Source organism: Acanthopagrus latus, chromosome 9 (assembly GCF_904848185.1).
Source record: "Acanthopagrus latus isolate v.2019 chromosome 9, fAcaLat1.1, whole genome shotgun sequence".
Classification (NCBI taxonomy): Eukaryota; Metazoa; Chordata; class Actinopteri; order Spariformes; family Sparidae; genus Acanthopagrus; species Acanthopagrus latus.
Window position 1 is genome coordinate 17,917,391 of NC_051047.1, and position 16,274 is coordinate 17,933,664.

General features: G+C 42.0%; 1 protein-coding gene across 1 annotated transcript in view; it reads left to right on the forward strand.

Annotated features, from left to right (window-relative positions):
- Window positions 1–15,797, forward strand: part of tmem198a (transmembrane protein 198a) — a 39,190-nt gene extending 23,393 nt beyond the window's left edge. Inside the window, exons 3-7 of the mRNA XM_037110087.1 lie at window positions 3,188–3,426; window positions 4,101–4,313; window positions 5,648–5,771; window positions 11,403–11,704; window positions 12,558–15,797. Coding sequence (XP_036965982.1) covers window positions 3,188–3,426; window positions 4,101–4,313; window positions 5,648–5,771; window positions 11,403–11,704; window positions 12,558–12,710 — 1,031 coding nt within the window. The 3' untranslated portion in view covers window positions 12,711–15,797. The remainder of the gene's footprint in view (window positions 1–3,187; window positions 3,427–4,100; window positions 4,314–5,647; window positions 5,772–11,402; window positions 11,705–12,557) is intronic.
- The last annotated feature ends 477 nt before the right edge of the window (window positions 15,798–16,274 follow it).

The window sequence follows — 16,274 nt, forward strand, 5'->3', positions numbered from 1 at the left end:
AACTTTATTTTACAAAAGCTGACAACATGCGAAAGAAGACGGTGGTAGCTCTGGAACAAAACTGTTGGGTGGATAACGAATGTGGAGAACACTGCTATTGGAGGAAATGTCAGGTTTGCCCTCAGGGTGGTGAAGGAGAACAGAAGATGTCTTATCCCACTTTAATTGGACATTGCTGTACTTGCATGCACATTTATTGCATTTAGCATTCTCATGATAGCATGTTAATGCTTTCAGATTTTGCTCAACTAACATAAGCTTTTAATGTCTGTAGTTGACAAAAACTTCATTTTATTGAATCACACTAATTGTTTCATACGCGGTTAAAAAAAATAGCAGCAAGGCGTCTCCTGGCAATTGCATCATTTTACTTGAGATACTTAATCTCCTCAGTTCCTCACCATCTGTTGTCTGTTTGTCTCTCTGTTTGTTTGACAGCAGAAGGAGAAAATAAAGAGGTGCATTTTCCCCCTCAGTGCCAGATCTTCCTCAATAACCCAACAAAATCACTGTTCTGCAAATGAGCCTCAATGCATATTGTCGGCATTGCTCAGAAACCCCACAGTCAACGTTTGAATAATTTTGGGAAAAAGACAGTCCTGCTGCTTTTCAGCAGGGAAAAAATGATTCTCCCTGCCAACACATGTTGCCTGTAGGATTCTGTTTAGTCCGAAGGTCTTCAGAAGAAAAGGTTAGCTGTCATTTATTCGACCCAGAAAAACAGCAAAGTTACAGCAGAAATGACGGGTGATGTTAGAGAAGCAAGATGGATGAGGCAAAGCAAGAGAGAGTGTGGGGAGGGAGAAGGGAGCTGAACAAGCCAGGGTGAACAGATGGGATGGAGGGTTTGATGGCTGGAGGAAAAGTAAGGGAAGCAACGAGGAACAAAAGAGGGAGTGGGGGGAAAGGCAAAGAGCGGAGGGGTGGAACAATAGGGGGGATAGAGGGCCAAGGGAAGGGTCAGAGGGCCAAGAAGATTTGGAGCAGCCAGGGAATGTATTATACATTTTGAAATATTGCCTTTCCCTGGCTGCTTTTATGGATTTGATGTGGAAAAACAAAGTTGTGAATTTGTCATGGCCGCTCACCAAACAAATGTTCATGAGGCTGTGGACGTTTTGTCAGACATGTATTCATGCTTTCACTGCACTGTTTCATTGACCGGCCTGGTGGTGGCTGAACGATATCTAAGAAAAAACACATAAATGAGGTAAAGTCACAGGGGAGGAGCGCGGACGGTGGGCTGGAAGAGTGGACGAGTATTGTACAGCTCAGCTGTGCGATGCCTGATTAAACAAAGATAACAATCTGAGGCTGGATCCCCCGGAGACAGAGTCCAGTCAGACAGAGAGAGAAGGAGATGTAGAGCAAAAAATAAAGGAAGGCACAAACATTAATAAGCACAGAAGCAAGAGCCAAGGAGATTCTAACTGTTGATGATTAAATTTTTTTAATGCCGTGGCATCTTTTTCTTCCTTTTTTTTTTGTTGCATTAGAAGCACATTAAAATGCGAATAAACCTGTGAGACAGAAAAAAAGAGAAAGCCAAGGACACGAGAGAGCAAACAATTGGTGAGGAAAAAAAAAAGTGGAAGGAGAGCAGCTGTTCCATTCAGCAGCCTGTTGACTAATGAATGTGGATGACCTTTTGTAATACGACGATTATCATATTTTAAAGCAGTTTTACAGAAACAGTTTATCTGCTCTCCACATCATCATCTAATAAGAAAATGCTTCACCCACCACAGGAAGGTGGCTGTTCATTGTCAATCTTATCTACCTACAGATTCTGTCTACAGAATTTAAAGATGTATTTAACATTTCTCTATTGAAATGTGCAAAATGACTAGACCCTTGTATTTATATTTAGAAAAATCGCCACAACGCCCAGGTAAGCATCAGATGAGGCGCCTGAGAGTGAGAAATGAAGTCAGCAAACATGACTAAATATAACGCGAATGAAACATAACAAGATAACCTCATCTGTGAACATTTCTGAGTCACACAGATAGATTATCTTATGGCTGTTGAACGTTGTCGACATCAACTCCTATCATCTCATGCTGCTTACATGCCCAGAGGCAGAAAAGAGATTCAAGATTCACTTTGTTGTCCTATTTATCCACTAGTTTGACATGTAGACATTGTTATGTATAATTAAAATGCAACCAATGCAATGTATATAGGTCATGGCTAATTTTCAGTCCTTGCTTAGGCTCTTGAGGAATAAAACACATGATTCAACAATCTAAAGCAGACATAAACGCCAGCATTAAAACAGACACAGAGAAGCGGCCACTTTAAACAGTGATTATAACTTTGACAGAGGCCAGCAATTAAGGACAATGACTGCAACTAACGATGACAAACAAGCTAAAAGAAAAAAGAAAATGCCAAGAAATTTGCGTTGGGCTTCTCCCGCGTGCCGCATTCACAAGAAAACACTCCACACACATAAAAGAGCTGCTGGGATCAAGAAACAAGTCTAGGAACAACTCGTTTCAGTTGCAACTAATCGCTCAGTTGCTCGTCATTAAAGAATTTATCATCATACATCAGACTTTTTGCGTTGCCTTCATCTGTCAACGTGTTCCTGCAAATCATTTTCCAGATGAAAGCTAGAGCTTGTTAGCAAGAAAAAGCAAGTTGTGATGAAAGATGATAAAAATCAGCCAAGACTTTTAGGAGTGACTAATCTTTAATTACTGATCAATAAATAATGTATTAATCCTTTAAATGTTAGTCATACCATGTGGAAGGATCTTTTTGGTAGCTATAATTGTGCAATCATCCGTCAACTGAAGACTTAAAAGGTAATAAATTCTCGGCAAAGTCATTTTTGCTCCTCCGAATCGTCTTCCAGGGGAAATTAAGAAATTGGAAAAGACAGCATACACCTGTTTGTTTGTTTGTTTGTGTGTGTGTGTGTGTGTGTGTGTGTGTGTGTGTGTGTGTGTGTGTGTGTGTGTGTGTGTGTGTAGTCCCTCTGGTGTTCATCTCTATTTCAGGCTACAAGAAATGTCTCATATGCACTCAGTGGCTTGTTTGTTGTTTCCATGTTGTCCTTGTAATGAATAATGGTTTTCACGTGTGTTTCTGGCTGTAGACTCCCGCTGCAGTACAGATACTGTATGTTTCGTATGCGTGTGATTGTCTCACGGTGGTCTGTTTGCCTTCCCTCATGCAGGCTATCGATGCTTCAAGGCCGTATTGTTCCTCACAGGCCTGATGTTTGGCTCTGTGGTTATCTTCATGCTGTGCTACAAGGAGAGAGTGATGGACACTCAGCTGAGCGTCGAGGCATCAGTGGGCATCGGCCTCGGCATCGGGACCCTGTGTGGCCTGGTGACCATGTTGGTCCGCAGCGTGGGACTGTTTATGGTGGGCCTGCTGCTGGGCCTGCTGGTCGGAGTGGCTTCACTGGTGGTAAGGACTTTTATTTTGCAATGTTTAGATTGATGTTTCACCTTTAAGCAAAAATAGTTTCAGAAATGAAGCAGAGTGATATTAGCACAGGGAAGCCTTCAGTGCTTGCACCCTGATTCTGGCACTGTCCAGTGTGTAGTCTGCTGTACTGCTATGTGAGAGACTGACAGACAAATGGAAATTTTCAGACACCCTGGACAGAAGAATTTTTTTAACCAAAGTTTTGAAGGAAAGAGGCTGTAAAATCTGCCACGTCGATTTTTCTGTAAAACTCAGGGGGTCACACCACGTCAGTCCTCATCGAGATGCTGGCAAACACATCGTAGTGGTGTGCACAGACTCTCCAAAGGGCAGAGGCAAAAAAAAATTAATGAATAAATGAAAGGTGAAACTTATTACTTAATGCCACAGATTGATGCAAGTTTACGGCAAAGGGCAAATTAATCTCTGTTGTTTTCTGAGAATTAAAAGTCAAACTTAGATTGTTTTAATACAAAAGGCTGTTGCACTTTACCTATCATTGTGTTATTTTCAGTGGTAGGCCATTGAACTCTTGATGTGGATCTACTCCACTCTTGTTATTAACTACATTAAAATCTATTTGATTGTGTTCATATTTTTGCCGTCACAATTGTTGATTTGACCAGGATCTGATTCTTCTTTTTCTCTCCCAGGTTATGGAAGAGTTCTACCACCCCAGAACCGTGTGGGTTCCCCTTGGTATTCTCCTGGGCTCTGGGACGTTATTTGCCGTCCTCACCCTTCAGTGGCAGCGCTGCTTCGTCACCTTGTCCACCGCCACTTTCGGCTCTGCCATCATCACTGTCACCGTGGATTACTTTATAGAGCTGTTCGCCTTGGTCCACTACGTCTACGAGAGACTCAGGGTAGGCTCGTCTGTGTGATTGTCTTATAAGATGCTATTTGAAGTCACCTTCAGGCCCGTGTTTCACCACGTGAGTGTTCGATATATTCGAGGGTGATCACCTGTCCCTCGATTTTGTTACTGGACTGTTTGTCCTGGCGAGTGATTTTCATTTGTGTTTGTGTAAGAGCAGGAGGCAGACAGACGATTGGATAGATAAAATCTCTGATATTGACCACTTTATAGAGCGGTTAACAACCCAATTTTAGACACTTCACCTTGGTGCACTGTCACTGTCTGCAGAACTTTGCCAGGAGCTTCTGTGGACTGCAGATGATGGAGTGAGTCAACAACAGGGAGGAGCATTAGATACACTGAATGCGCGGATAAAGGAAAACAGATGTGCGTGTAGGCAATATGGACAAAAATTTCAATCAGAGATGTGTAATTTGATGCTGTCATGGTGATATATGTGAATACAGTCAAATTTGTACCATCTAATTAATTAATGAATTAACTACCTGTAGATAAAATTAATAGATGGAAACTGTTTTCGAGCTCATTTGGAGGATTAATAAGGAGCAAGTCAAGGTTCATCATCACATTAATTCAATAATCCTGTAAATCCAGTATTTCCATTAAAGAGTGCACATTGCAAAGTGATACAACATAAGATAACATCAGCAAAATATGTACAGAATTTCACATGAAAGTACATGAACATTGAACAAAATGCCACAGAGAATCACAGTCCGCAGGTTTTTACTCCACCCACTGACCTGAGCTGGTGGTTTCCATGACGAGTTCTTTCCCTCCTCTTAAAGAAGTCAGTCTGTGGACTGTTAATAAAGTAAAAACTTTCAGATCTTCCATCGTTCTTGGTTGCCAGACTTCATAATCATTTGTTGAGGTCTGTTGTTCGATTTGTAGTATTTGTGTTTGATTTGTGGCACTAAAATTCATCTAATTCTCAACATATTTGTTTACATGACCTGCACTTATTTTTACAAAGAAGCCATATTCAGAAATGACCTCTTTCATGTTTATTTGACTAAACTGCAGTGCTGTATGCAGACAGTGGGAAGCCCTGCTGGGGCATGCGTGGTTTATGACCCATTTTAAATGTTCTCATTTTTAATGGTCTCATTTTGCAACCAAATCACTCGATTTTAAAACATATTAGCATTTCATGATGTTGTGCTCTTTTTTGGGCAGAAATAACTCTAAAGAGGTTTTGAAAAAGTGACGAAAGCGACATTATTTAGTCGGTCACTGTGCTTTGTATAGATGTATAGCTTAGCACTTTTCCACAAATTCCAAATGAATTATTAAACTTAAATTGTACAATCTTTGCAGGTGGCGCCTAAGAAACCAGTGTGTTGGTTTACTTGGGTCATCATGGGAGTGTGGCCGGTGCTGGCCCTCCTTGGAGTGCTGATCCAGTGGAAAGTCACTGCAGAGGGATTTTCTCACACAGAGGGTGAGTGTTGCTACATTACACACACAACCAGACTCTTTTTACCAGTTTCAGACACTGAATTTTGACACTGAAAATATTGTGGTCGGAGCACTGTGTCTTAGAATCATCAATCAATTTTGCCGTATTTGTTGATTTTTGTTTTTGTGGCCACAAGAGGTAGATTAATAGTTTTATTTTATGACAACTTGAAGGACTTTATTACTTCGATATGCTCTCACATGATGCCAGCATACTGAGCACTCAAAGACAATTTGAGTGGGTGGAAAAAAATGGAAAATATGACAGTAATGTCCACAAGGTAAATAAAAAAAACAACATCATTAAGGATCATTTTCCCTGTTCATGGGGGATCATGACTAAGCGTACTAAATGCAACTGAAATGCAAATATACAACAGTGTTTCTACAACCAGAAAAATAAGCACAATATAGAGATGTTTCTGTTTAATTGCAGTATAACCCATGAAAACCTTAAACTTATAATACCAAAGCAAAACATCAGCAGCACTGACTTTACACTGAACTCTTCCCCCTTGTTAACTTTTTTCTCTTGATGAAAAACACTTTACTCAGAAAATGTATTAGTTGTTCAACAGTCATCTTGTTCTGCATTATTAATGAGATATTATGTAAAAACATGTTGTTGTCAGTAGTTTATGTTCTGGCAACAGAGAGGAGGATGAAAATGCAGACTCTTGCAGGCAGAGCAGGTAGACTAAAGGAACTTCATGCTCCAACAACAGGCTAACTAACAGGTTGAGGTTAGTCCGAACAAGCAAACAAATGCAAAGGTGTTCAAAAGCAGGGAAAAGCCACGCAGCAGGTAGAGATCATCTGTAGATTTACAGAGTCAGAATGCCTGACGGTACAGGCAGTCTAGCAGGGAACAGCGGCTAAAGGGCTACCAAGGAGCTGATGGTGGAATTTAGAGGTCTGCAGGTCGGTTACGGACCAGGAGCATTTTCAGGAAAATTGGATCTGCAGGTTTTGGGGAAATTCCACAATGATCCAAGGTCCTGGGGGAGGTGAAAGTGATTGTGGCTAAAGGACATACTTGGAACCTGTAGCACAGGCTTTGATCTTTTCCTTGGTGGTGGATTTCATTAAAAACACTGATGAAAACAAACATCTTAAGAATAAATTGCATCCATCTAACTGTAGTTTACTGCTTAGACGCTACAGTCAAACATGTCTTCTGCTTCGTTCCCAACTTGTGACCATGCAATGACTGTGCTCAGAAACGGCTGATTCAAGAGAGGCGGTGCTCACCTCACCGTGTCCGATCTAATGTAGGCCACGGCCACAAGCTTCAGGCAAGGCTGCTGCAGACCCTTTGAAAATAAGTCTGTTTTTCATCCTCAGTGTGTGGTTGACTTCAGTGAGAAGGATGAGCATCTGCTTCAGCTGTTTAAGAGAATGCTGCAGTGCTGTTTTGAAGCTCCAGAAATGTTTTGTGGACTACGAAACTGGACTACGAAAGGAGATAATGACTAAATATTCATTTTTGGGTGAACTAATCCTTTAATTTTTATTACAGTCTTTATCTCCCATAGTATCCACGACAGTGAATGTTTTTAATGAAGGAGCATCGCTTGGCTGCTGGTATGCCAAAATTTAGAACCGATGTTTAATTAAAGATTCTTTCGGCCCAGTTTCATTTAATAAATGTGCAACTTCCAAGCACAAATTCAGTTTTTGAATTCCCTGTTCAATCTTAGACTCTCACTAATCATGTCAAGCGCACGGAATGATGATGCGGCTCGTTTCAGTATTGATCTCGGAGGCCACTACAAGCTGGTACCATTTTATAAAGTCCAGCTAATCTGTCCTAAATTTATTAAATAAGCAGTTTTTATCGGCAGCTTTAGAAATCATAATCATGATGAGGGCAGGAACAATGTGCGTGTGTGCGTGTGAGACTAAACACACCGACATTAGAATGTGTTAATGACGGAAACAGCCTTTCTGAAAACAACCCAGATGGCAAGATTATAAACACACACACACGAGCGCACACACACAACTAATACACACAAACAAACAGAGACAGAAATATACTGGGGCATCGTCTCTCACTCACTCATACACTCAACACACACGTCTCATTCATTTGTACACACACACTGTTTCATTTGATCTTTCCTGGTGTACGACACACAGAGTGGTGTCTCAGAAGAAGTCACACATTGCCTCAAATAATGGGATTAAACAGCCGGCTGCTATGGCTTCCAGTCAGAGGGTGTGGGCAAAGCGATAGAGGAAGCTTTTTAGTGCTATTTTGAAAACTGTACAATTGCGTGTGAAGCGCGGAGGGGGGTGGGGACCTAGAAAGGGATAGAGACATGAAGGAAGGCAACTGTCTATATGAGACGGACTTAATTCTTCGAAAAACTGAAGACTCACTGCTTTGTTCAAGAAGTTGGCAGAAAGCCCTTTTTTTCCTCCTCGTGTGGCCACAAGATTAAAAGATGAACTGACCACACTCACTAAAAGAAAGACACAGCGAAACAAAGGGGAGATAATATAACAGAAGTAACAAAGGAGGGTTAATGAACAAGACCAGAAAGAACAAGAAAACGTCATTTCTGGATCTACTGCATGCTCGTTGCCGTAGATACAGCCTGTGATTGGTCATGTGAAGGGGGGGAAAGCACAAAGCTCCACAGAGAGAAATGAAAATGCTATTGCAGTTTCTGTGGCTTTGTGATAAGAGCGACTCCAGAAGGGGTCATTATGGTATAGGCAACTCCTTGAAATATACCAGCAGTATACAGCAGCTGTCAAGAGACCTTTTCACACGTTCAGTCGAACCCCACGAAACGTTCAGGAACATTTCCTGCATCTGTCGTCTCTGAATGGCAACAGGGACCATTGTTCAGCCAAATCCATTTCCCCACCTGAAGACTTGGTAACGTTTCAGGGAAAATGCAGGTACAGATGTGCAGTAATATACATTGGACACGTTCACATGGAGGAATTAAATAAATGACAAAGCAGCATCTCCTCATCTGCAATTAATAAAAAGAGACTTAAATGCCATCAGATTTGTCATGACTTCTGTCCAGTTCAGCTTCCAATACTCTTTTAATGTTCATTTCACTGTATCGAATGTGTGTTTCTGATGCAAGTATAACACAAAAAAATTATCTTTTCTTGCAAACTTGTTGGTTTTAAATTTGCAATAGACACATTTTTAATTTAACCTGTAATGAGGATGTGAATGTGATTGCAAAGTATAATGCCGATGGAAAAATGACACTTTCTGAATCTATGTTCCCTGTATACTTTGCTTTCGTCGTGCAGTATTGTCTGCCACGATCCATTCAGTCTGGCAGCCTGGCACCACTGCCATCTGCTTTCACATCTTTATAGGCTAAATGAATTAATAATCTCACATTTTGCCCTTTGTTGTTGCTACTCTGAGGAAAACAGGAAATCATCTAGAATACCACTTGGAAATGCATTACCCAAACATTTGCACCGTAAACACCTCATTGTCCAGCACGTTCTCGAAAACGATAAGAGACGTCTCCTCCTCGTTAGTCTGGCTCACCCAATGGAGACTCTTGGTATATAAGCCTGACATTTGGCACCTATTGCAGGTGGCATTTCCCTCTTCCTTCCTTTCTCTATGTGTGTGTTGTCTTCAGAATACCAGTTACTGAGTGAAACAACAAAAGCCTCAAAGCTAGCATCCTACACACTATAAATGGCAAGTCACTTGCTAACAGTCAGAACATACACAAGCTAGCAGCTCTTACCTTTTCTTTTGCAGAGTTACAGCCATTTTAATCCCAGTCCTCGCCTCCCCACACGCAATACAACGTTCACATGGAGAGGCCTGCTTTGTTGCTTCATCCTGGGTTTAGTGCCGCCCAATATGAAATCTATTGTTTTAAAGAAATACAAACAAGCCAGAGTGTTTTTCTTCCTGTACCGGAATGACAATTAATGGAGCCAGATCTCTCCCTCAGTGTTGAGACAGTGCTGTGCAGACTACCTCTGTATACACTAATATCTAGCCTAGCCCCTTCTTCTTCTTCTTCTTCTTCTTCTTCTTCTGATGAGTCTTTTCTCAAGTTGGCATCCACAGGTGTTTCATCACCACCATTTTCTCAAGTGTCCATCTTTTCCAGCAATGTGAAAAGTAACAAGACAGAAATGTACCTGTAATAAAAAGTATCTGCATGTGTGAATAATGAGAATCCCTTGCACTGCCTGAAAGGTCATCAAAGTTTTTTTTAACAGGAACTAAATGTGAATGAGGCTGGAAGAGTTTGTCTGTTTTGACAGGAAAGGAGGATGAGGATGGGGAGAAAGAGAAGGAGAAAAAAGAGGGGGGCAGGTGTATTGGGGGAAGGGCAGAGCACGGTGATTAACTGGGGCAGAACGGGTAAGTGGGCCAGCCGAGCGGAGCAGTGAGGAAAATCATCTGTCTGTCAGCTGATTGAACAGCGTGCAGGACACGCGCCTGAATGAATTATCTCGCACATGTTTTTCTTGTCTTTTTTTTTTTTTGTCTCCCTGGTTTTGACAATGATCGTACACACATTTCCATAATTCATTCCCAAGTCAAACATCACGAATACTGACTTATAGCCTGACTTAAACCGAACCTCTGAAGCTGCCTTTTTTTTTTTTTTACAATTGGAGACTGCACAGAATATCGCCTCTCCCGAGGTTTAAAACTCATGTTGGTCGTCACATAGATAGACGATTAAGAGCATGCATACACCGTTTATACACACACACACACACACACACACACACACACACACACACACACACAGCAGCATGTAATGTAACCAGAGGGGCCTGAGGTCGGGTGAGCTGGGGAAAAGAAAAAGGGGGGGACTATCATTAAGCGGTTTCCCTGGCAGATGGTGCCTCGTTAGCTGTCCGCCCGCACAAAGAAACAACAATAGACCTCATAACACTTCCACACCCACACACCCACCCACACGCCGTAACCGTGACGTATACAGTACATCTCGTCTCCCCTGTAGTTCAGCGGGGGTCCTCGCACTTGTGGCCACATTCTGACCTCGCATAATGAACATGAAAACAGATCCTTGACTCTGCTGTTATGCTAAACCGCCGAATCAAACACGCAGACACCAAAAGGTAATCGTATGGGGGAATCGATGAACAGTGAGACGGGGTGGATTTTGGGCATCCTCTGTTGGAGAAGAGGTGTTGAAAATAACACGAACACGCTCACCCACTCACAATATGTCAGGAGCGTGAGCGGCTCAGTATGAGTACATGCTGCAAGGAAAACTATCTGTCTGCCAACTGACTGAAAAGAATGAAGGAAAAGAGGAAACGGACATCAGAGGTTTTTTCTTCCCTCTTCCTCTTTGTAGCCTGTGCTTACAATAACCACCCCTAGAGATACTTCATCAGCATTTTAAAGCTAATTAAAACATTGAAGAAAAGTCCCATCTGATTGAGGATTCCTTTTGCTTTTTCTCTTGACTTTACCAGACAAGTTTGTTTCTCTGTAAGGCTGTGTTTCTCTGTCATTGTCATCCTCTCACTCCCTCCTGATCATCTATTGTTCCCTCTGTCTTTCTTTCTTTCTTTCTTTCTTTCTTTCTTTCTTTCTTTCCACGCTCCTTTTTGCCTCCAGTGGTTTTGAGCCGACAACAGCGGAGGGTCCAACTCATGCGCATCCGCCAGCGGGAAGAGAGGCTGAAAAAGGAGAAGGAGAACAAGAAGAAGAAAAAGCGACAGAACCAGAAGACCAGCCACAAGCAGAAACCCCACACCCATCACCACCACCACCCGCAGTACCATCACCCGGCGGCGTCCCACCCTCACCACCAAGCCCAGAGCGCCCAGCCGCCTAAAGTCCCTCCTCCTCAGACTGAACCCGGCTACCACCGCAAGTCCAACCCAAAAAGACGCTTTGATGGAGATGTGCTGTCACCGGTAAGAGAAACTTGACGCCGTGTACTTAGCAGCTTTACTCATTTTCTATATTTTACTCTCACGTCAGTATGTTCCCTATGAAACTGGAGCCAGTTAGCTTAGTTGGTTAGCTTAGCTTAGCATGAAGAGTAGAAACAGCTAGGCTCTGGCTCTGCATGAAAGTGACAAATGGCCCAAAATCCGCCTACCAGGGTTTGATGATGGCTTGTGTGGGACTGTTTCTTGGCCAGAAGCTGCGACTTCCCGAAGTCTTGCTCAGTGACGCTGCCTGGCAACCAGCTAAGACTTCAGGAAGTCGCTGCTCCCAGCCAAGAAATAGTCTGGCAAAAAAAACATAAAGCCACAAATGTAAATCTGACACAAATAAATGAGAAATAACATATGACTTAAGCCAGTTTTAATCGGAACTTTCCTTTTCCAGGGACGTCATTTTATCCCCGGAAAAGTCAAATTTGGCTGTAGCCATTTTTAAAAATCTGCAGTCTAAAAACCAGTTTGTTTTAGTTTTTTTCATCTTGCTGTGGTGCATTAACATAGAGTTACAGAAGAAAGCAAACACCATATGGCCAATGAGGCTTATTTTGTTCGACTGCAGCTGTTTGCCTCTTTATCCAGGCTTCGTGCTATGCTAAGCTAACTGTCTACTGGCTCCAGTTTTATAATGAACAGACAAAAGTATTTGATGGTATTATCTCACTTTTGCAAAGACAGTGTGTAACTGTAGTTTCCCAAATATCGACCACTTCCTTTAAGAAACAGATGTTAATGAGGGTAAGGTTTTTATGCTTGTTTTTATGTTTTTATGTCCACTATATATTCTGACCCAAACCCTCTATCATCTGTCCATCCACAGAGCTACATCAGGAGTTTCAGGGACCGGCAAACCGACAGACGATCCTACTCCCAAAGTCGAATGATGAGCCGCACCCGGATGGGCGAACTCGACTACGACTGCGGCTCTCAAGTGCCCCTCACGGCCCAGAGTGGAGCCCCAGTTCGCATCTAAGACAGCAAAAACGCACATCCAGCCACACACAACGCAATCACACAAGGCTACTTCAAACCCTGTTTGTCACAGTAAGGGATGGAGACTCAAACGAACAGTGCCAACCTAATCAACTGCCTATTAACCAAACAGGAACACAGTATGCCTCGAAGGTGGTCCCACTCTGGTTCCCTGCTGTCAGACCTGTTCGATGTCGTATTTATTCGGCCGGTTTGGTCCTGTTCTGTCCTTTATGAATGTCAAGAGACAAGAGCAGAGCCTCTTCTTCGGGACGGAGCAAGAACTGAGTGCTGTTGAAGGCGATGTGGTCAAATCATCATGAATCATTAGGTACTGAACTACTTCTGTTACCATTCTTGTCTGGAGCACACTGGAAAAGATGGACCTTTCTGTTTGGACGCTAACTGAAATATCTCTGCTGAAAATTTGATATAAAAATCTTTTTTGTGGGGGCTGCTTCGAGACAGAAAATGTAATTCCAGCGGGATTTGCAGTGGGGGAAACAATGAAAACACTAATTTCTCCGCAGGAGGGCTGCACCATTCCAGATAAAAACGCATCACGTGGATTTCATGGATTCAACAGTATCTGTGCTTAGAAGGTAATTAAAGGAGATAACGATTCGCTGCAAGGATCCTAGTAAGACAACTCAAAGGAAAATGATAGAAAATTAAATCAGCATAAAAAAACACAGAGAACCAACAGTGAAACCCGAGAGGCAGCTCTTCTTCATCACTTTCCTGTCTGAAAGGTCAGCGCGTGAAGCGAGGTGTTCATGAGGTCATCCTGGTATCTTCAGCCTGCGCATCCAAACACGGCAGCACAAGTCTTCAAAATGGACAGCAGAGACTGGTTGGAGGCGTGTACAGGACAATTTGTATGTGAGCGGTCCGTGTGTCGTCGCCTGCGTTGTTGTTGTTTACCGGGGGAACGTGCTCACATCGCATCGCTTTGCTTTCGCCCTCAGTCGACAACTGCTTAAACCGCGGACCTGAGCAGGAGACACATCCACACCTCTTTTGTCTTTCTACTGAATTAAAAACAAAACATTTTTGTAACCTGTATGTAACGTGCTCTCATGTCCCGTTTTCCTCTTCTTATCACAAAAACAATCTACCTTTGAAGAATTTGTTTAAATATGCTGTTAAGACATAAAGGCAAGAAACCGCTGTCTGACACTGCCCCTCCAGTTGAAAGCTGTTTTAGCGAGTAGCGGGGGGGGGACAATACGTGACAGTGAAAATGTTAAATATAGTGTGTTTGTGCCTGTGAGTGGACACATGAGCCCTGTGGCCAGTGATGGGATTGTACCAAATACTGGTGAAGGAGGGGAATCATGGTAATGTATGCAGAACATGCTGTGTGTTTTTTCCCCTCTTTTGAGCCACTATACTGGTTAAAAATGTGAATATTTCAGTTTGAATGAGGTGTTAAATGACGAAAAAAGGAGGATTCTTAAAATGAAGGAAACCTCCTGGAAATGATGCGATGCGGTGGAAAGATGAATTTGTGAATGGCGCCCTCTAATGTTTACCAATGGACCTCTTTTTTTCTAGACTTACTGTTCGTGTGCATACGTTTTGTGTGTACATGCATTTGCGTGTGATTTTTGCTTTTAAAATTCAAATGTGCTCCGATTATAGATATCATTGTACTGAACATCCAGAGAGCTGAAGGAGTCGGATTACAAGGGGAAGTACTTTTCAGTGCAAAGGGGCAATTTTTGTTTTATTTGAACCTCTTACACCAACACTTGAATCTAAATGCTACTATAAAGAGCCACATATATACAAAACTGAAATGAAATGTATTAGAGTTAATCAGATAACGGCCGCTAGAGGTGCATTTTATTTAATTACCTTGAGGTTTAGATAAACAAATATATTCCTCAGTACTGATGGGATGTGATGGGCTTGGCGCTGAAGGATCATTCTCTCCGTAACCCATTACTGCATGAGAATCCGTGTGTAACCGTTTCCAATGTGTCAGTGTTTCAGTGTGTCACTGTTGTCATGTGAAAAAACCTCAGATTTCCAGTAGTTCACTGATCCCAACACACCGTCCACGTTAACCGAACCCAGCAGAAGTTGTGGAACGACGACGATCTGAGGCGCGATGCGTTTCAGTGTCGACGTTATGCAGGAAAACAACATCATGATCTCGTAGTTTTTCAGTAAATTTGAGGATCACCTGTGACCTGTTTTGTCGCGACAAATAGGCACAGCTAAAGAATTCTGGGATCCAAAGCGGAAGTGGCAGAAACGCCTCGTCTGTTTCTCTCTTCTCTCTCTCTCTCTGTTTACACTGTCCAGGTTAAAGGGCTCTGAAAAGGCATTTGAATCATTTCCCTCCTCCCGACATGCTCCGTGCTAAGTCACCTTCTGTTCTGCTGTACCAGTGTTACTCCAGTAATGTTTCTGCAGTAGTGGCTGTTCAAGTGTAATTCTGGGTTTTGCTCACACTTCAGTCCCGTTTTCGTCCTTCTTTTTGTAGTTTTATCGTAGTGCACCTGTATCATCGTCGCTGTCTTTACGTCGTGGAAAGACGGATATTAACAACATGAAATTTCTGTGACCAACTGAACTATTGTTATAAGATTTTTAATCCTTTTTATCAGCTCTTTTAGTTCTGCTTTTTATCATTTTCCCTCATCGCCCATCATTGCTGAATTTACGTTGGGGAAACACTACACAATTGTAGATATTGAACTGTAAATAGTTTTTAAGTGTACAAAATGTTTTTGTTTTCATTTTCATGTTTACATCATTATTGCTTATGTAATTTATCCAGCTGATTTTCTTTTTTTTTTTTTTTTATGGATTAGACCTGTTTTATATTGTGTCATGCTGTGTGTCCGGTTGGTTTGGACGGGTGGGTGATGCACTTGTTCCAACAAACTGAGCCTCGACATCAGTCACTCAACAATTCTCTCCCTCAGGAGAAGATTCATTTTCCTACCACTCCCTTTAAAATTGTGCACATTGCCTGGTTATTATTATTATTATTATTATTATTATTATTATTATTATTATTATTATTATTATTATTATTATTGAGCATGGATTTATATGGACCTAAAATATGATAAACATTGTGAGTCTACAATCTAACTGTCTTGTTGTCTCTGTTGTACTTCAGTCATTTGTGTGTCCAGAGGTGCTTTCATGAGAACAAATATCAAATAAACACACACTAACACAAAAGCAGTCACAGCTCAGTTAAATTCAGTTATATCCTGTTAAAATAGTGCTTTGGCAAATGGTAAAGCAACATTTCGTAACTTTTGCACCTTAAAATAACAGCGTCAGAATCATGTAGCTGGTGCAGTGTCTTGTGACAGGATGAATGGTGCCTCTGTCTCAGCCACTCCGCCTCCCATCACTTGTTTGTGCACTATGCAACTTCAGTGAGAATGTAAGATCACGGCGTTACGTACGTGTTCACTTCAACATACACATTTTCAACACGACATTGTTATGACTTGATGAGTTCTGTCAGTAGGCAGCACCTACGTCACATCTGACAGTCCAGCGATTTGTATTTATGACAACAGTTGCAGTCACT